The sequence below is a fragment of the Coregonus lavaretus genome (assembly GCF_964263955.1).
Source record: "Coregonus lavaretus genome assembly, chromosome: 11".
NCBI lineage: Eukaryota > Metazoa > Chordata > Actinopteri > Salmoniformes > Salmonidae > Coregonus > Coregonus lavaretus.
In genome coordinates this window covers 19,813,178-19,834,004 of record NC_139998.1, presented here as the reverse complement: position 1 = coordinate 19,834,004, position 20,827 = coordinate 19,813,178, and the positions used below count along the sequence as shown (strand labels likewise).

The 20,827-nt window shown below is 42.1% G+C and overlaps 2 protein-coding genes across 3 annotated transcripts in view; one reads left to right on the top strand and one right to left on the bottom strand.

The window, feature by feature from the left end:
• The window catches only part of LOC311137725 (ras association domain-containing protein 8-like), a 53,004-nt gene extending 40,140 nt beyond the window's left edge, over positions 1-12,864 (top strand). For both annotated transcript variants that reach the window (XM_084172286.1, XM_084172287.1), the window contains 3 exons: positions 1,191-1,388; positions 2,222-2,372; positions 8,447-12,864. In XM_084172286.1, coding sequence (XP_084028412.1) covers positions 1,191-1,388; positions 2,222-2,372; positions 8,447-8,568 — 471 coding nt within the window. In that variant the 3' untranslated portion in view covers positions 8,569-12,864. The remainder of the gene's footprint in view (positions 1-1,190; positions 1,389-2,221; positions 2,373-8,446) is intronic.
• A 2,862-nt stretch (positions 12,865-15,726) lies between these two features.
• LOC311137252 (class E basic helix-loop-helix protein 41-like) lies at positions 15,727-19,742 on the bottom strand. Its single transcript, XM_084171641.1, has 5 exons — positions 19,559-19,742; positions 19,384-19,447; positions 19,106-19,213; positions 18,882-18,993; positions 15,727-18,670 (listed from the first exon to the last, which is right to left on the bottom strand). The coding sequence occupies exons 1-5, from the start codon at positions 19,618-19,620 to the stop codon at positions 17,712-17,714; spliced, it is 1,305 nt and encodes a 434-aa protein (XP_084027767.1). The 5' UTR covers positions 19,621-19,742; the 3' UTR covers positions 15,727-17,711.
• Positions 19,743-20,827: the final 1,085 nt, after the last annotated feature.

Genomic DNA, 20,827 nt, shown 5'->3' with positions numbered 1-20,827 from the left:
ATTTCCACCGGTCTAATGTCCATTGTTTATGTTTCTTGGCCCAAGCAAGTCTCTTCTTATTATTGGTGTCCTTTAGTAGTGTTTTTGTTTGCAGCAATTCGACCATGAAGGCCTGATTCACGCAGTCTCCTCTGAACAGTTGATGTTGAGATGTGTCTGTTACTTGAACTCTGTTAAGCATTTATTTGGGCTACAATCTAACGTGCAGTTAACTCTAATGAACTTATCCTCTGCAGCAGAGGTAACTCTGGGTCTTCCTTGATGGTTTTTACGACTGCACTTGAAGAAACTTTTAAAGTTCTTGAAATGTTCCAGATTGACTGACCTTCATGTCTTAAAGTAATGATGGACTGTCGTTTCTCTTTGCTTATTTGAGCTGTTCTTGCCATAATATGGACTTGGTCTTTTACCAAATAGGGCTATCTTCTGTATACCACCCCTACCTTGTCACAACACAACTGATTGGTTCAAATGCATTAAGAAGGAAAGTAATTCCATAAATTAACTTTTAAATCTCTTAATTGAAATGCATTCCAGGTGACTACCTCATGAAGCTGGTTGAGAGAATGCCAAGAGAGTGCAAAGCTGTCATCAAGGCATAGGGTGGCTACTTTGAAGAATCTCAAATATAAAATATATTTAGATTTACTTAACACTTTTTTGGTTACTACATGATTCCATATGTGTTATTTCATAGTTTTGATGTCTTCACTATTATTCTACAATGTAGAAAATAAAGAAAAACCCTGGACGCTCCAATCAGTTTTATAAATTGTTATAATCACATAACATTAAAGGTGTGCAGGCACCTTGCATCATCATTTTAATGCCTATCCTCTCTCTGAATTTCTCACTGTGCCTTTCTATGCACTTCCATCTATATCAGGGTTTCCTTTACTCGGTCCTGGGGCCCCCCCTGGGTGCAGGTTTTGGTTTTTGCCCTAGCACTACACAGCTGATGCAAATAATCAAAGCTTGATGATGAGTTGGTTATTTGAGTCAGCTGTGTAGTGCTAGGGCAAAAACCAAAATGTGCACCCAGGAGGGGCCCCAGGACCGAGTTTGGGAAACCCTGGTCTATATAACAGTCTACCAGCAAAACCGATGATGTAGCTAGGGTGCTGGGAAGCATATGTTCTCCTAACCATTTACTCCTATTGGTCTAAAACTCAAACCTGTCTGTGTATCAGGGTGTAGAGGCGGGTCTGGAGGAGGAGCGTCTGCAGAGGGAGAGACAGGAGACTCAGAGGGTGAGCGAGGTGGAGGCCAGGGCGCAGGTACTCAGGGCCCGCACGGAGCTCAAGGCCCAGGACAGACAGTCTGTCCAGCTGGAAAGCAGCTGCAGAGCCGTGGACAGGTCCCTCGGCCAGAGTGGCAAGAGACTGCAGGTCAGACACAGGCATTGACACATGCATTAACATACACACACACACTGATGCATGAGCGTACACATGAACAAAGGGATGTAGAAACACATATAGAACACTTCTACAAAAATGTGAGCAAATTTGCCATTTCTTTTAGAAACTGTCATGGCCCAGTTACATCTAATTTTTACATTTAAGGAATTTAGCAGACACTCTTATCCAGAGCGACTTATAGGCGCAATTAAGGTTAAGTGCCTTTCTCAAGGGCACATCGATAGACTTTTCACCTAGTCAAGTGCTTTGCTCAAGGGCACATCGACAGATTTTTTTCACCTAGTCGGCTTGGGGATTCGACCTTACAATTACTGGCCCAACGCTCTTCACCGCCCAAAAGAGTTGGTTGCATCACATTTCAGTCTTATCCAGTAGCGAGTACATACATTTTCATACTGGTCCCCCGTGGGAATCAAACCCATAACCCTGGCGTTGCAAGCACCATGCTCTACCAACTGAGCCACACGGGATCTCCAAACCATACATAAAATTAGGGTGTTTTTGTTACTATGAAAGGTGAATGGAGGGCATTTTCTAGGCAGGGTTGTAACGCTCCTTCACGGGCGCACAAATATAATACGTCTCTGATTTATAAATGAAAATATGCATATATGTTGCGTGCGAATCCTAGAATCTCCACGTATGCCAGAATTTAGTGAGATGTTTTTGCATGGTTGATAAATGAGGCCCCAGGAACAGATGACCAGTCAGTATAGCTGCAATCAGATTATACGTTTGAGTAAATACAGATGGCAAAAATATAGATTTATATCGTTGATCAATCTGTATCTCCCTTCCAGGACATGCAGCATGAGCTGGAGCAGCTGACCAAGGAGCTGAGACAGGTCAACCTGCAGCAGTTTATCCAGCAGACTGGCACCAAGGTCACCGTGCTGCCAGCCGAGCCCAGTGAGGACGAAGAGGGAACTACCCACACCGGACAGGGCACAGGTAATTTACATAAAATGAGCTAGATTCATAAATCCTCTGTGTGGGTGCAGCCACTTGCGTCGCTCTACTCTGCAATATTTTTCTCCCCAATTTCGTGATTACGTCTCATTGCTGCAACTCCCCAACGGGATCGGCGAAGGTCGAGTCATGCGTCCTCCGAAACATGACCTGCCAAGCCGCGCTTCTTAACACCCGCTCGCTTAACCCGGAAGCCAGCTGCACCAATGTGTCAGAGGAAACACTGTTCAACTGACAACCATGGTCAGCCTGCAGGCACCCAGCCCACCACAAGGATTCACTAGAGCGCAATGAGCCAAGTAAAGCCCCACTGGCCAAACCTTCCCCTAACCCGGATGACGCTGGGCCAATCGTGCACCACCCTATGGGACTCCCAGTCACGGCCAGTTATGACACAGCCTGGGAACGAACCCCAGGCTGTAGTGACGCCGCAACACTGTGATGCAGTGCCTTAGACCGCTGCGCCACTCGGGAGGCTTCTGCAATATATTTTGTTTTCACTACTGCTCTTGGTCACATCATATTGCTGAGTATTGCTTATTCATTGAAAGGGCAAAATCACATATTATGTGATTTATTGCTGATTAATTAAACAAAATCACTAACAAACCTGTCCACACTGAATAAAAAGGCATTATTTACAACTTCATGACATTGGCTACATCTCTAAGCACTGTGCAGGAGGTGCATTCACATGCCATGTGACTTGTCGGGCGACATTTTCGTGCAGCAAAAGAGCACAGATTTGTGCAAAAAATACTTTAAACCTTCAAATGAAATCAGGCCATCTAATTTTAATGAAAAAACACCATTCTGCTCTTCCACTGCTCTGTTTGTCTGGTCACTCAATCCGTTCCACTTAGGCTTTTCTACAGTAGTTCTCTTTCACTGTGTGCCTGCTGAGATAGGATGACTCAGCTACAGAGAGAGGGGGGAGAGAGGGAGGGAGGGAGGGAGAGAAGGAGACCATGCAGTGTGTGCATTTGTTCCGCCCCCTCAAGTGGCACTTATGGTCTCCATGCCAATTGCTGCCTAGATACGGCTGCCGGCATGCCCAGCATCACACACTCCTCCAACTCTCCCTCCCTCCATCATCATATCCCTCCATCACTCTCTCCCTTCATCCCCCTCCATCCCATGCTCAGTAGTTTATGTGGTGATGGACTCAGTGGACTGTAGTCTTGCCTACCAAGAGGCTAGGCTGGCCTGGCAGAGAGAACAGAGTTAGACAGAGAGCTAAGAACATTGTGAACACCGAGGCTTGTCAAAAGGCTATGGGAGCTTACGCAAACAATATTCTAGTCACCAGGTGGTCTTGGAGAACCTTTGAATACCTTAGAAGTTCAGTCTCTTTATAGAAAACTTGAATTTTAAATGGAGTTCGAAGGTGTAGGATAGTGCCCAAGTGTTCCATGTTAGAGACTGTAAAAATATTAGTTTTATGCACCAAACCAGGCCTTGTTAAAATATCCTCTATATCAACATACGCAACAGTACACCTTTAAATCCCACCTCACCCACCAAGTTTTTCCAGATCACTTTTCCAACATGTGCTTACCATTACCTCATGTAAAAGAGTTACTCTTGTATTTATATTAGACTTCATGCTAATGGTTTTCCATTATGTAAAGTAAGGAGTTTAATGTTCATGTCCTTCTAATAACCTAGCAGGACATGTGTGTTCAATCAGCAAGAGCCCTCTGTGTTTGGCCATTAAGTTAACTGTTATGGCTGGTGTCCTGCACGGCTCAATGCTGACACCCTGTGGTCAGATCAAGTAACGCATAGAGGAACATTCAAATCTGAAAAGTGGATTTGAGTGAATTTCTTTAAGCGATTGTAGTAACCTATCCTCTCTCTTTCTTTTCTTTCTTTCTTTCTTTCTCTCTCTCTCTCTCTCTCTCTCTCTCTCTTTCTGTTTCTTTTTGTCTGTCTCTCTCTCTGTATCTCTCTGTCTCTCCCTCTCTCTCTCTCTCAAGAGAAACCCCTTTACATGAGGTAATGGTAAGCACATGGTCATGCACAGTTATAAAAAATCATTTGCATAAGTGATCTGGGAAAACTTGGTGGGTGAGGTGGGATTTAAAGGTGTACTGTTGCGTAGGTTGATATAGAGGATATTTTAACAAGGTCTGGTTTATCGCATAAAACAAATATCTTTACAGTCTCTAACATGGAACACTTGGGCATTATCCTACACCTCCGAATACTCAAAATTCAAGTTTTATATAAAGAGACTGAACTTCTAAGGTATTCAAAGGTTCTCCAAGACCACCTGGTGACTAGAATAGTTTGTGTAAGCTCCTGTAAGGGTTGGTGTGAGGTGTGACCCAGGTGCGGTGCAGGATAGACAGTAGACAGTAGGCAGAGATGGTGAAACAAGGATCTTTACTGGTGATCTGAAAACCAGGATACAAAATAACAGACTTGTCACGAGAAAATAAAGGAGGAGCAAATTGGTCTCCAAAAACAGGCTGACAGCAAACATACGAAATACTAACTATGACTGAAAACAACAATGAAACAGGGAGAACACTTCTCAAGTACCTGTACATACGTCTCGCAATCAGACACTGATTAGTACTGTTTGGCATCGAGAACTAGCAGAGAAAACAGAGCAAGGGAACACAGGGAAGTGAGGGCATAAATACACAGGTGAACAGGTAGACACAGGTGACACCAATAAGATAATGATTAGTCCAGACTGTGAATGAGGAGGTGCCTAAGGTTGTCGGAGGATGACACCTAGTGGGTCGCTCCGGAACTGCGACCCCCTCCTGTAACAAGCTCCCATAGCCTTTTGACAAACCTCAGTGTTCACAGTGTTCTTAGCTCTCTGTCTAACTCTGTTCTCTCTGCCAGGCCAGCCTAGCCTCTTGGTAGGCAAGACTACAGTCCACTGAGTCCATCACCACAGAAACCGCTGAGCATGGGATGGAGGGAGGATGAAGGGAGAGAGTGATGGAGGGATATGATGATGGAGGGAGAGAGTGATGGAGGGATATGATGATGGAGGGAGAGAGTGATAGAGGGATATGATGATGGAGGGAGAGAGTGATAGAGGGATATGATGATGGAGGGAGAGAGTGATGGAGGGATATGATGATGGAGGGAGAGAGTGATGGAGGGATATGATGATGGAGGGAGAGAGTGATGGAGGGATATGATCCCACGGGGGACCGGTACAAACAAATATGATACTTGTATGCACTCACTACTGTAAGTAGCGTCTGCTAAATGACAAAAATTTTAAATGTTTTAAAAAATATGATGATGGAGGGAGAGAGGGAGAGCTGAGGTGGCGGAGTGTGTGGTGCTGGGCCGGCCGGCAGCCGTATCTAGGCAGCCATTGGCACAGAGACCATAAGTGTCACTTGAGGGGGCAGAACAAATGCACACACTGCATGGTCTCCCTCTCTCCCTCCCCCTTCTCTCTTTCCCTTCTCTCTCTTTCTCCCTTTCTCTTTCTCTCTCTCCCCCTTTCTCTCCCTCTCTGTCCCCTTCTGTCTCTCTCTCTCTCTCAATTCAATTCAAAGGGGCTTTATTGGCATGGAAAACATATGTTTACATTGCCAAAGTAAGTGAAAAAACAATAACAAATTAATAGTTAACATTAAACACAAAAAGAATTCAAGAGAGAAAGACGTTTGAAATGTTATATTAATATTAACTACTGTATGTACAGTGTTGTTACAATGTGCAAATAGTAGAAGTACAAATGGCAAGGGAAAATAAATAATCAGATAAATATATTTTTCATTTATTTGTGTTTCTGCTCCACTGGTTGCCCTTTTCGTTTTGCAACAGGTCACACATTTTGCTGCGATGATTGCAAACTGCTGTATTTCTGTATATTTATGTCAATGATACAGTGGGGGAAAAAAGTATTTAGTCAGCCACCAATTGTGCAAGTTCTCCCACTTAAAAAGATGAGAGAGGCCTGTAATTTTCATCATAGGTACACGTCAACTATGACAGACAAAATGAGGAAAAAAAATCCAGAAAATCACATTGTAGGATTTTTAATGAATTTATTTGCAAATTATGGTGGAAAATAAGTATTTGGTCAATAACAAAAGTTTCTCAATACTTTGTTATATACCCTTTGTTGGCAATGACACAGGTCAAACGTTTTCTGTAAGTCTTCACAAGGTTTTCACACACTGTTGCTGGTATTTTGGCCCATTCCTCCATGCAGATCTCCTCTAGAGCAGTGATGTTTTGGGGCTGTCGCTGGGCAACACGGACTTTCAACTCCCTCCAAAGATTTTCTATGGGGTTGAGATCTGGAGACTGGCTAGGCCACTCCAGGACCTTGAAATGCTTCTTACGAAGCCACTCCTTCGTTGCCCGGGCGGTGTGTTTGGGATCATTGTCATGCTGAAAGACCCAGCCACGTTTCATCTTCAATGCCCTTGCTGATGGAAGGAGGTTTTCACTCAAAATCTCACGATACATGGCCCCATTCATTCTTTCCTTTACACGGATCAGTCGTCCTGGTCCCTTTGCAGAAAAACAGCCCCAAAGCATGATGTTTCCACCCCCATGCTTCACAGTAGGTATGGTGTTCTTTGGATGCAACTCAGCATTCTTTGTCCTCCAAACACGACGAGTTGAGTTTTTACCAAAAAGTTCTATTTTGGTTTCATCTGACCATATGACATTCTCCCAATCCTCTTCTGGATCATCCAAATGCACTCTAGCAAACTTCAGACGGGCCTGGACATGTACTGGCTTAAGCAGGGGGACACGTCTGGCACTGCAGGATTTGAGTCCCTGGCGGCGTAGTGTGTTACTGATGGTAGGCTTTGTTACTTTGGTCCCAGCTCTCTGCAGGTCATTCACTTGGTCCCCCCGTGTGGTTCTGGGATTTTTGCTCACCGTTCTTGTGATCATTTTGACCCCACGGGGTGAGATCTTGCGTGGAGCCCCAGATCGAGGGAGATTATCAGTGGTCTTGTATGTCTTCCATTTCCTAATAATTGCTCCCACAGTTGATTTCTTCAAACCAAGCTGCTTACCTATTGCAGATTCAGTCTTCCCAGCCTGGTGCAGGTCTACAATTTTGTTTCTGGTGTCCTTTGACAGCTCTTTGGTCTTGGCCATAGTGGAGTTTGGAGTGTGACTGTTTGAGGTTGTGGACAGGTGTCTTTTATACTGATAACAAGTTCAAACAGGTGCCATTAATACAGGTAACGAGTGGAGGACAGAGGAGCCTCTTAAAGAAGAAGTTACAGATCTGTGAGAGCCAGAAATCTTGCTTGTTTGTAGGTGAACAAATACTTATTTTCCACCATAATTTGCAAATAAATTCATTAAAAATCCTACAATGTGATTTTCTGGATTTTTTTCTCTCAATTGTCTGTCATAGTTTACGTGTACCTATGATGAAAATTACAGGCCTCTCTCATCTTTTTAAGTGGGAGAACTTGCACAATTGGTGGCTGACTAAATACTTTTTTTCCCCACTGTATATGTATGGGGCGGCAGGTAACCTAGAGGTTAAGAGCGTTGGGCCAATAACTGAAAGGTCGCTGGTTTGAAGCCACAAGCCGACTAGGTGAAACATCTGTCGATGTGCCCTTTAGGAAGGCACGTAACCCTAATTGCTCCTGTAAGTCGCTCTGGATAAGAGCATCTGCTAAATCACAGAAATGTTAATGTATTTCACCTAACAGATACGGAATCTTATTGATATTTGTTTTATCAAATCCTTTTTGGGTCCTTGTAATCTGATGGAAATATGTGTATCTTATGTCGTCGTACATTTGGCAGGAGGTTAGGAAGTGCAGCACAGTTGCCACCTCATTTTGTGGGCAGTGGGCACATATCCTGTCTTCTCTTGAGAGCCAGGTCTGCCTGTCGGCCTCTCTCAATAGCAAGGCTATGCTCTCTCTCTCTCTCTCTCTCTCTCTCTCTCTCTCTCTCTCTCTCTCTCTCTCTCTCTCTCTCTCTCTCTCTCTCTCTCTCTCTCTCTCTCTCTCTCTCTCTCTCTCTCTCTCTCTCTCTCTCTCTCTCTCTCTCTCTCTCTCTCTCTCTCTCTCTCTCTCTCTCAGACTTAGTTCCTCTGTCTGGTTCCCTGAAGCGTCCCGTCTCCTTTCACCCGATGCCTGGTCACCTTCGGGTCCTGCACAGTCCGCTGACATCTGGCCTAAACCCAGAAGGGATCTACGTGTAAGAGAAAAGAGGACACGCTTGGGGTGACTGTGTTCCCCTGCTAGCTGGACCCCTGAATACCACCTTAAAGGTAGCCTGGTACCACTAAGACCTGATCCCAGATCTGTGTGTACTTTAGCCAACTCCTCAACACCCAGTCACTCCTAGTCAAAGAAGTTGGCTAAATACAGATCTAGGACCAGTCCTAAAGGATCCCTGTGATGGGACATCCAAGTACAGGATACCTCAGTAGCACTCTCCGGTCCTTGCTCTGTTCTGTTACCTACATAACATGGAGAACAGGAACAATTAAAGAGATTATATGGTTATGTCTCCGACATGGGCCAACATATGACGATGATAGCTCCAATGATGAAGGAAAAACTATGGGTAACCTATCTGACTGCAGGGTGCTTGAATGGACAAACAGAGATAGTTGAAATAAACAATATAGCAACAGACATGAGCACCGTGTGTCATAACCCAAATGATTTTCTCTCTATGGAAACCTTGGGACTAAAGGTGATGTGTCATTATCATCATCAGCATCATCATTGTTTTCATCCCTTTAAAGCATATGCAATTACTTTATTATCATTTTAATTAATAAAGATGTAATGTAGCTACATTTGAAACATTAATATTTAATCCATTATATCAACATACAGTAAAGAGGTTCGATACTATTTTTTATGAATGTTTGCATTTTGGAAGATATCGCTCCAAACTGAAAATCTTGCAGTTGAAATCTGTGAACTATATATTTGAAGAGTTTAGTGATTCTGTGGTAAATAATTGTATTTTATCCAGTGTATTGATTGATGTATGGACTGCATTGAGTCATGGATGAGATGTCTATACGGTGGCCCTATGGGGCAAAGTAGCTTTTAAAGGATGTCTGTTTCTGAAGCATTTATACTGCATCTGTATCATATCAAACTTTGACCGTCAGCTCACAACAACCAACAGGCAGACTGTTTCTGCTCTGTGCCGATTGTCATTATACACTATGCACAGTTATACAACCAATGGTTCAGGGCTTTGTTACTGAAGAAAGGGTAGATGTTAGCCTATGAACTGTCCAAAAGTGCTGATATGTAAATTATTGTCAATGCATATATACGATATGTGATATGTCAACTGACATATTAACTTATTGAAATAGTAGAATACTGTAGATAGTATAAAGTTTGGTCACCGTTCACATTTATTTCCAATTGCTGAGGAAGAAGCAGAACTGTGTATGTACACTTATGCAGTATTGTTAATGTAACAGTATCAAATGAACCGAAAGTGTTAGTTTTCTCGTCTATCTTGTGTTGAAAATATATATTACTTTGCCAAAATGTTTAATCTTATTAATCTGTAAAGAAATGGGGCCAAAGATTAGAGGTCTTATTGCATGTGTTTGTTTTTCCAAGTAGCCATATCTGAATACTTATTGAAACCTAAAGGGTCGATTTAATCCATAGCGCTGACCTGTGATACAGCTCGATAGCAATTTAAAGGCAATGTTTCTGCATTCGAGAAGACTGCATTCACGGTAAATGCTGCATATGTCGGCTCAATTGGAAATTACCTTTACTTTTCAATCATGCTACAGTGCAGAGCTTCAGCGCTATGGATTAAATCGAGCCCTAAGTGACAGTAAAACAACTTTTGTAAGATCCTAAGAGGGAGTGGTTTGGCTCAATTGGCATATATGCAAAACTAGACTGGTCCCAGGGCCTGTATTCATAAAGCATCTCAGAGTACAAGTGCTGATCTAGGATCAGTTTTTATCTTTTATATCATAAGGAATATGAATACATAGAAAGAGGAGACCCATACTCTGAGAAGCTCTGTGGATAATGACCCAGATCTGTTTTTCCTGTCTTGCCAATTCCTTGGCGTGACAATGACCAGAGGAGTTGCCAAAACAGCACAAACTGACCTGGAACCAGGGTAATGCAACACCACACCACTAACTATAACACCACTGACTAAACAACACTCCATTTTAGTTTTTGTGTTAAAGAATTGATCAAATGAACCAATTTTTACATGATGTATACAATAGTTGCCCTCATTGTACCGAACACCTCTTATTGGTTTTGATAAACGAATGGTTCACTGCTACTCAGCTTTTAATAAGTTCTTAACAAGTGCCTTATACTCATACTTATTTCTGCATATACTGTATACAACTAATGTAAAGATTTACCGGGTATTATTCCAACAATGACCCTGCTCTGTTCTATCCTGGTCCAAGATGTGTTTGTAGTCTTGCCAATTCCTATAGTCATTGTTACGCCAGTGACCATAGGTGTTGGCAATACAGCACAAACAGATCTGGGACCAGGCTAGCTCTGTTCATTGTGCGAGTAAGATGTTTATGGAAGAAACAGGTAGTTTGACATTTATTTATGATAGATACTTACCATAATTGGATCATTTATTTCCCGTTTAAGGTAAAGTCGGTGGCTGTATACAGTGCCTTGCAAAAGTATTCATCCCCCTTGGTGTTTTTCCTATTTTGTTGCATTACAACCTGTAATTTAAATTGATTTTTATTTGGATTTCATGTAATGGACATACACAAAATAGTCCAAATTGGTGAAGTGAAAGGAAAAAGAATTCTAAAAAATAAATAACGTAAAAGTGGTGCGTGCATATGTATTCACCCCCTTTGCTATGAAGCCCCTAAATAAGATCTGGTGCAACCAATTACCTTCAGAAGTCACATAATTAGTTAAATAAACTCCACCTGTGTGCAATATAAGTGTCACATGATCTCAGTATATAGACACCTGTTCTGACAGGCCCCAGAGTCTGCAACACCAGTAAGCAAGGGGCACCACCAAGCATGCGGCACCATGAAGACCAAGGAGCTCTCCAAATAGGTCAGGTACAAAGTTGTGGAGAAGTACAGATCATGGTTGGGTTATTTAAAAAATATCTGAAACTTTGAACATCTCACGGAGCACCATTAAATCCATTATTAAAAAATTGAAAGAATGTGGAACCACAACAAACCTGCCAAGAGAGGGCCGCCCACCAAAACTCACGGACCAGGCAAGGAGGGCATTAATCAGAGAGGCAACAAAGAGACCAAATATAACCCTGAAGGAGCTGCAAAGCTCCACAGCGGAGATTGGAGTATATGTCCATAGGACCACTTTAAGCCGTACACTCCACAGAGCTGGGCTTTACAGAAGAGTGGCCAGAAAAAAAGCCATTGCTTAAAGAAAAAAATAAGCAAACACATTTGGTGTTCGCCAAAAGCCATAGTGGGAGACTCCCCAAACAAATGGAAGAAGGTACTCTGGTCAGATGAGACTAAAATTGAGCTTTTTGGCCATCAAGGAAAACTCTATGTCTGGCGCAAACCCAACTCCTCTCATCACCCCAAAAACACCATCCCCACAGTGAAGCATGGTGGTGGCAGCATCATGCTGTGGGGATGTTTTTCATCTGCAGTGACTGGGAAACTGGCCAGAATTGAAGGAATGATGGATGGTAGTAAATACAGGGAAATTCTTGAGGGAAACCTGTTTCAGTCTTCCAGAGATTTGAGACTGGGACGGAGGTTCACCATCCAGCAGGACAATGACCCTAAGCATACTGCTAAAGCAACACTAGAGTAGTTTAAGGGGAAACATTTAAATGTATTGGAATGGCCTAGTCAAAGCCCAGACCTCAATCCAATTGAGAATCTGTGGTATGATTGCTGTACACCAGCGGAACCCATCCAACTTGAAGAAGCTGGAGCAGTTTTGCCTTGAAGAATGGGCAAAAACCCCAGTGGCTAGATGTGCCAAGCGTATAGAGAGATACCCAAAGAGACTTGCGGCTGTAATTGCTGCAAAAGGTGTCTCTACAAAGTATTGACTTTGGGGGCGTGAATAGTTATGCACGCTCTAGTTTTCAGTTTTTTTGTATTATTTCTTGTTTGTTTCACAATAAAAACAAATATTTTGCATCTTCAAAGTGGTAGGCATGTTGTGTAAATCAAATGATACAAACCCCAAAATAAATCCATTTCAATTCCAGGTTGTAAGGCAACAAAATAGGAAAAATGCCAAGTGGGGTGAATGCTTTCGCAAGCCACTGTAGCTGTAAGAAACCACTTGTATGTTTCCATAGGTTGTTTTGGTCAGTGTTTAACATTTTATGTCCTGTGCTCTCCCATGTTAAGAATTAAACTGTACATACATGTTTTATTTTTCTGCCTTAATTCACAGCAAATTGTTCAGAGATGTATGGCTACTGGCTGCTGATGTGACATGGATTGCATTATTATAATAAAACAATGTGACAAACTTTTTGTCGGCTTATATGAAGTTGTCCATGAGTCTGATATTCTATAAAATTTTAACTGAAAGAGGCACAGGACATAGGAAGAGTACACCGGAGAAACGTGCCCTTTTCACCCTACCATGCCGACCCGGACCAAACTGCTGGCTCAGATATTTTCTTTTTACATTGTACTTTCCAGTACAGTGTAAGCAATTAAGGTGGACGTGTAACAAGGCCAGCTCTGTACAACTTGGTTTGGCTTGCCTCAGTTTGGCTCAGTAGTGTGAAAAGCCCTATGGTGAAAGAAGTGGGAGCTACTTGATGATGGAGATGGCAAACGTGTTGTGGGTATCTCCACTAGATGGCGATGTCCGTCCAATAATCACAAAGCCATCGCCTGAACTGGATGGCTCTGGTGGTTCTAGGTGGCAATGTGGGAAATCATTGCATAATAATAACCTAGTGGAGTATTTCGAAACTATTAGCGGTCATGAAAACACTTCAGGCAACCAGGTTCAGTCTGACAAATTTCTCATTTTAAACTCATGTCTGGTTTATGAAGAGTTTTACAGTGAATTGTGTTATAGAAATCAGTGGGGTTGACTTGATTCCCTTACAGAAAAAGATTGCAGCTTTGAAACTGCAGTAAAAGTGCAGTAACTGCAGTCGACTGTGGTATTTTGAACACAGTAATTGCAGAATAACTGCAGTGTACTGCAGTTGAACTGCAGTTATACTGCACTCTAACTGCAATCTTTTTTCGTAAGGGTTAGAATAAGTTGACTTGATATACATACTAGTTGTTTACCCTCCTAATCTTTTAGCCTATTAGATACTTTCACTAGTATCCTGAATTCTGGTGGCAACTGTGTAAAGCTTTAGTCAGACAGAAAGTATTGTGGTTTCGCCAGTGAGGGTGGAAATGTTGCCGTTTGGAATATTTAACTACGAGACTACTTTTCCATTACTATGCAGAGCATTACTGATACAGGGAAACCCCAAGGCTGTGTCTGTGCTTCACTGACCTTGACTAAAACAGAAGTAAGAAGTGACTGGAAATCAGCTTATTACTGTCTGATTCAAATAGCTGACACATCTTTGAGTTTAGGGGTGGTTATCAACTAGTCTTACAATTGTTTTTGAAATATTACCTAACAATCCAAACAGAGAAACACAAATGTCATGTTAAAAACTAGAGATCAAGGCTAGGTATGAACCACCTGTATTTGGTCGATACCAAAATGTACAATAGTGACAATTGGTGACATTTCCAGTAATGCCTGTGTTCAGAAATAACAAACTAATAAGATATCAAGGTATCCAACTAATTGTGACAACATAGACCTAAGGTACTGTGGGTGGTCTTTGTCACTAGGCCTACTCAAATGTGTTATTAGGAACATAAGCCCTTTTGCCCTTTTCACTGGAGTTGATCTTGCCAAAACAGCACAAAAGTAATGAAAAAACGTTGTTTTGCATCAGCCAGTGCAGAGTCAGAGTGAGTGTAAGTGTAAGCATACTTCATCATTCTCTTATCACATCCCACTGGGCACACGCTGGTTGAATCAACGTTGTTTCCACATCATTTCAATGATGGAATAGACGTTGAATTGACATCTGTGCCCAGTGGGATGACACTAGCTCTAAGCCTTAGCTTACTATACATTCCACAGCTGGCTTGATGTCAGCTGATTAGAGAGCTAGTAACAATACAGATCAACATTAGGACTTAACAGTATCAGGGTGTACAGTATGACTTCTTGTTCACACCACTTGTTGTTGGAGACCCAATTAAATGTGGATGCTACCATGATTATGGATGTAGAAGTGTTCAGAAACATCTTCTTATTTACAATAAAAGTGACTCAAAAATGACAGAATATACTATTCCCCATTCAGTTAGGCAAAACTTAATTTGAAACACAACCAAAACAAACTGCAAATGCATCCAACAAGTTCGTAAAGTCAAAAGCTTGATGTAGTCATTGAATGCTAGGAATATGGGACCAAATACTAAACTTTTGACTACTTTAATACACTATAAGTGAATTTGTCAATTGTTAGTACATCATTGCATGGTTTGTGATCATCTCTAGCATGCCTTCTATCAATGAAAGCATTGGTTATAGCTACACTAAATGACCAAAAGTATGTGGACACCTGCTCGTCGAACATCTCATTCCAAAATCATGGGCATAAATATGGAGTTGTTATAACAGCTTCCACTCTTCTGGGAAGGCTTTCCACTAGATGTTGGAACATTGCTGCGGGGACTTGCTTCCATTCAGCCACAAGAGCATTAGTGAAGTCGGGCACTGATGTTGGACGATTAGGCCTGGCTCGCAGTCAGTGTTTCAATTTATCCCAAAGGTGTTCGATGGGGCTGAGGTCAGGGCTCTGTGCAGGCCAGTCACGTTCTTCCACACCGATCTCGACAAACCATTTCTGTATGGACCTCGCTTTTGTGCACGGGTGCATTGTCATGCTGAAACAGGAAAGGGCCTTCCCCAAATTGTTGCCACAAAGTTGGAAGCACAGAATCGTCTAGAATGTCACTGTATGCTTTAGTGTTAAGATTTCCCTTCACTGTAACTAAGGGCCAAACCATGGAAAACAGCCCCAGACCATTATTCCTCCGCCACCAAACTCCTAACATCCGCCAAACCCAGATTTGTCCATCGGACTTCCAGATGGTGAAGCGTGATTTTTGTCTATGGAGATTGCATGGCTGTGTGCTTGATTGTATACACCTGTCAGCAATGGGTGTGGCTGAAATAGCCGAATCCACTAATATGAAGGGGTGTCCACATACTTTTGTATATATAGTGTGTCTATGAAGGAAACAATCCATTTTGTGGTTAAAAAAAAACAACAACAAAAAACAAACTATGAGACATCCAAATAGTTTTTGGTCTGATATTTATTTTGCAACTTGTCAGCAATAATTTAGAACAGCATATGTGTAAAGCATTAACAAACTATGCAACAGTTGCTCGGTTAAATATTTTTGGACATTGACATCAGACATATATTCCATAGTATATTCACAAAATTATTTACACACACATGCCACTTTTGATGACAGTTTAAACTCTCCAACCCTGTTCCTGGAGAGCTACCGTCCTGTAGGTTTTTGCTCCAACACTAATCTAGTGCACCTGATTCTAATAATGAGCGGGTTGATAGGCTGAATCAGGTCAGTTAAAACTGGGGTTGGAGTGAAAAACTACAGGAGGGTAGCTCTCCAGGAATAGGGTTGGAGAGCCCTGGTTTAAAACATAGTGGATTTGAGGCAAGAGCTGCTGAACATACGCTAAAAATAAGCAAAATTGGGTATGCAAATTAAATGTAGTCACTCACACAAGAAACTCTAAACACATAGTAAACACCACATTTGCAGGAATTAATCTCTTAGAAAAAAACAAGGATTGTACATTTTAAAAGGACATTTATCAGAACTATCGGTCCCCAGACCAAAGTTACCTCTCCATCTACATACACCTATCCTGTATGTGTTTGTGTTAGAATGTGATACTACAGCTACGTCTTCATTCTGAGGCTGAGTATCAGTTGTATCATGTAGCTTTATAAGTACAATAAGACTTATTACCCAAAATGAGCTATGATTAGTGGCTTAAGGTCCGCACAAAATCACTAAAAAGCCTCAATATCTGTAGTAGCCTAGTATCTGGTTCTTCAAACACATTCACAGTCTGTACAGTCTGGAGTAAAATGTATGCCCTCTAGTTTAGTGATTTTCTAAGAATAGATACAGTGATGGACTAGAATAGTTGGAAAGTGAGTGTTGGGAGGGAACAGGGGGGATTTTCCAAAAGCAGAAACAAGTGCACTTTATCTCTCAAATAGTAAAGAACTAGATGTTCATCCTATACATACAAACTTCCAGAGCTAAGAAATACACAGGTAGTTACATTCAATATCAAAGTTCTATAAGGTGCTATTATACCTAGTATCATTTTGCTGGAGGTAGCCGACAGGTCACGCGGTGTCTCATTATGTGTGCCGAGATGCCAACCAATCAGGGACATAATTGTCAATTGTCATAAAACAGCATCTTCCAATTAAGTGCTTTTTTCAATATGCTAAATATCAGCAGTCAGAAAAACGTATTTGAGGAGGTGATTGAAAATTCCAGAAGACTAAATAGACAAATAAAAATGTGTTGGCATGGATAGGGAACTACATAATATGTAGTAAGATGATTACTCCTGTCATTTATCCAGTTAGTTAGTAATGTGTGTGTGTATGGAGGGTACTCTCTCTAGCATTTTAAAACATAGGAAATGGATCAAACCACACCTATCACCGTTAGTCAGACTGTACAGTCAGTCAGCAATGTTGATTATAACCTTTGTGGAGGTCATTTGCAATTCCATACATTCAATGTGACTAGTAGCTGATTGGGGATCTGAGGACAATACTGCCCATAGAAGCGGATTGTTTATCTTGATGTTTTGGCACTGATATTGCCAGTTTTAAAGTTTGTGTCAATGGAAAAACTACTCCAGCTCAATATACCCTAGGACTGTAGAATAACAGACTTGTGCATGTTGTTATTGTCAATCATTGTTGATTATCATTCAGATTATTCTTGCATTAAGTGCAAAAGGCACAGACTGTCACAACATCCCCCTGCCTGGCCAAAATACATGAGAAATTCAACTGTGAAACTTGTCTCGAAACTCCTACTATCAATTAAAATAATCGAAAATACGAAAATAAGGTAAAAACAGACAGCTATCAGAAAATCCTAAACAAGATAATATGCTGAATCCAAATCAAATTAGGATATAGGCTACACATGTAAATTAGCCAGTTTTTACAATAAATAAAATAAAATGTTATCTTCATTATGTACAGTCATTTTCATTGTCTGGGGAGTCGTTCCCTAATATCATCATCATCATCATCATCATCATCATCATCATAATCATCATTCTCAGGGTTGTCCTCCCTCTCCTCAGGTGAGCCCGGCTCTGCCACGTTTGACATGTCACTGTCGTCAGAGAGAGAGTGCTTGGAGTTGGAACCGAATCCAGAGCTCTTCTCCGTCGACATGCCGGAGAAAGCACCTGCGGCAGCAGCAGCGGCCGCAGTTGCCGACGGGTGTGAGTTAAGGCTGGGGTATAACCATGGAAACGGGGAAGAGAGAGCTGCTGCTGCCGCAGCAGGGTACACAAACTTCTCTAGGTTACTTTTGTCGAATAGCGGCATGTAGGTCGCTGCTGCCGAGGGATTGATTAAGTAAAATGGCATGCAAAATGGAGTCTGCTGTCCCACGCCAGTTATTCCCATCAAAGAGTTAATAAAGGCCAGATCAGGTCTGGTGGTCGTGTCTGCGCCCGTCGTGCTGTTTCCAGCCCAGTTCATCTTTGGTTTTTTGGCAGCGCGGTCATCCCCGAACTCCTGCTTTATCTTTACTGCTTTGCTACGGTCACATCCTTTATTCCCATCGTTCTTTTCCGCCTCACCCCCGTATCCACTGTCTGTGTCTGTGTCATTCTCGTTAAGCTCCGCGTGGCTCCTCTGTATGACCGATACGCGGTCATGTCCGGCTTGGCTTTCCACTTTCTGGCTATCACGCTCCTGCACGTCTCCGGCAGGTAGCTGGGGATTGAGCAATGGCGCACCCGGCTGAAACTGCGCAGATACTTTGTGCAAGTGGTTGATGAGCTGCGCGCACCGCTGCTCGCGCATATTCCAGTTCTCGAACTTGTTGAGGTACTGCAGGACCTCTTTGGCACATGCTTGGAACCCCGAGTGGAACGCATCCAAATCAGCGTGAATGGACGTCTTCATAGATCGATCCCGTGGAAAACATGCATCTAAAGTTAGAAACGACACAATTTACAATACAGAATTGATTCGTAATCAACTGTGAGAACACAACCAATAGGCCTATCGAATTTGATTTAGGCTACAATAACTTTTACGCACAGCCTATCCAAGCCCAACTCTAAATCCAAAGTAGCCTAGGTAGAGAAACCTATAATAGTCAAACATTGAACAGTCATTGGAGGTTATGTAACAATTTACCATTCTGCAAAGCAATAATCTTCTGGTGTTGTTGCTCAGTGACTGCAGTCAAAGCGTTTAAATGCTTCAAAGTTAACTCGAGAACAACTGCTTTCTCCAAATGCCCGAGCGTCTGAAAGGGAAAACCATGAGATCCAATTACTCAACAATCATTTAACAATACATTAAAATAAAAACACACATTATTAGGCTATACATCATCCTTCATAATTGCAAAAGCTTACCGTCAGTTTGAGATGTTCGGGTAACAAATCCTTCAGCTGTCCGATACATTCATTGATTCTGTCTCTCCTCTTCTTCTCTATCAGTCGGTGTGGTAACTTGTACGCGTCCTGGGAACAATAAGATAGATACATTTGATTAGGACCACAGAAACGAATGACAGCGTTAGATTAATTCTACATCAAGTGCCACATAGTCAAGACAGTTGTGTTATCCTACAATGACTTGTTACCTATCAGACATTTTATTGAGATACAAACTAGACAAAATGAGCGCATACCTTGCCATCTTCGCGCTTCAGTCCTCTTTTCGATTTACACATGTAGAGTGAGGAGTATTCCACCCTGAAATAAATAAAAAGGGCAGGATAGTCACATAGTTATAAAGGTACCAAGGGTGGACATCTAATAGTTCATGGACAGAGCCCATACTGTCCCAAAAAATGAAATAATTACCCTAAGAAATTGTCATGATCAATAAATTGTCTGTCTTGCAGACGCGGTATTCTTTCATCCATAACTTGTCGGTAGGCTATTCCACTTTGTCTTTACACTGTTTGTTATTCTAAAACCAGCAGACAGAGAAGGTTTGGGAAGATGTTGCAGCGCGACTGTTCTCGATAGTGCTGTGCTATTGAATGATGTCTATTTTCCTGAACTGCCACTTTGCGAGCGAGCGCACAGCGCACGCGCGCCTCGAGTCGGAACAGCTCCAACTCACGTGTAGATTGCACCAGCACAATGTCCGGTAATTAAGACCTTTGCAAGACTCAGTCTAGTAGGCTACGTCACAGCCCGTTTCTATGGCAATGCAAACTAAGACCATATCTATTAATTTATGGTATTCTATTGGAGTTAAAAGTCATAGTCAAACGACTGAAAGAATAGTTGATTCTATTATGTCCGTTCTGCGGGTGCACATCCTCATCCCATTGAGGTCCGCTTTGACCATGTAGGTGAATGCGGCGCGCACACGGGCAAACGGGACTGTGTGTCCGCGTGCGTGCGTGTGTGCGTGCGTGCGTGCAAGGAGAGTGTGGTTAAGGCGCTCGCGCACACACACACACACATCCCGGGGGCGAGGTAGGCTGCTCATCCCTTCTCATGCTGAGTAGCTCAACCCGCCAGCCGCCCTGAGGTGCGTTTTCAGTAACCATGGCACTGGCTGAGTAGGCTACTCGAAAACGTGCGCCGCAGTTCCTTATTCCACCAGCCCGACGGTCGAGGTGACATCTTTCAATGAACAAATTTATAATAATGTATGCAACCGTGTCATTGTGCTATACATAATGCATTACAAATAGGCTACATTATTGTTGAGCACATGAAGTTAATGTGAACATGGCCCATGTGAGAAGAGAAACAATTATATGTGTTAATTTATGCATTCATGGCTATTGAAACATGTTTTACTAATTAGACATGCCATATTATTTAGATCCAATATCGATACTTTGGAGATCATAATTTTGATATTTTACAATAAGGGGTCATAGGAAGAAATAAACGTTCAACTGTTATAAGTTATGTTATTAGTAATAAATAGACAAATAGTGTAACTTCTTGGCTGTAGGCTATACTAACTTCAAACAGGTTTCACTGGTTTCACCATATAACCAAGCAGCTTCAGTATACTTACTCTAGCCATGGAATATACCATGTAATACTTACAGTACCAGTCAAACGTTTGGACACACCTACTCATTCCAGGGTTTTTCTTTATTT

What these genes read in the sequence shown, in the direction of transcription:
- LOC311137252 (XM_084171641.1), bottom strand. Translation starts at nt 19,620, where the DNA reads ATGGATGAAAGAATACCGCGTCTGCAAGACAGACAATTTATTGATCAT. An exon ending in CCGAACATCTCAAACTGACG is followed by an intron (nt 18,994 to 19,105) that starts GTAAGCTTTTGC and finishes TTTCCCTTTCAG; the next exon opens with ACGCTCGGGCATTTGGAGAA. An exon ending in GATTATTGCTTTGCAGAATG is followed by an intron (nt 18,671 to 18,881) that starts GTAAATTGTTAC and finishes TTCTAACTTTAG; the next exon opens with ATGCATGTTTTCCACGGGAT.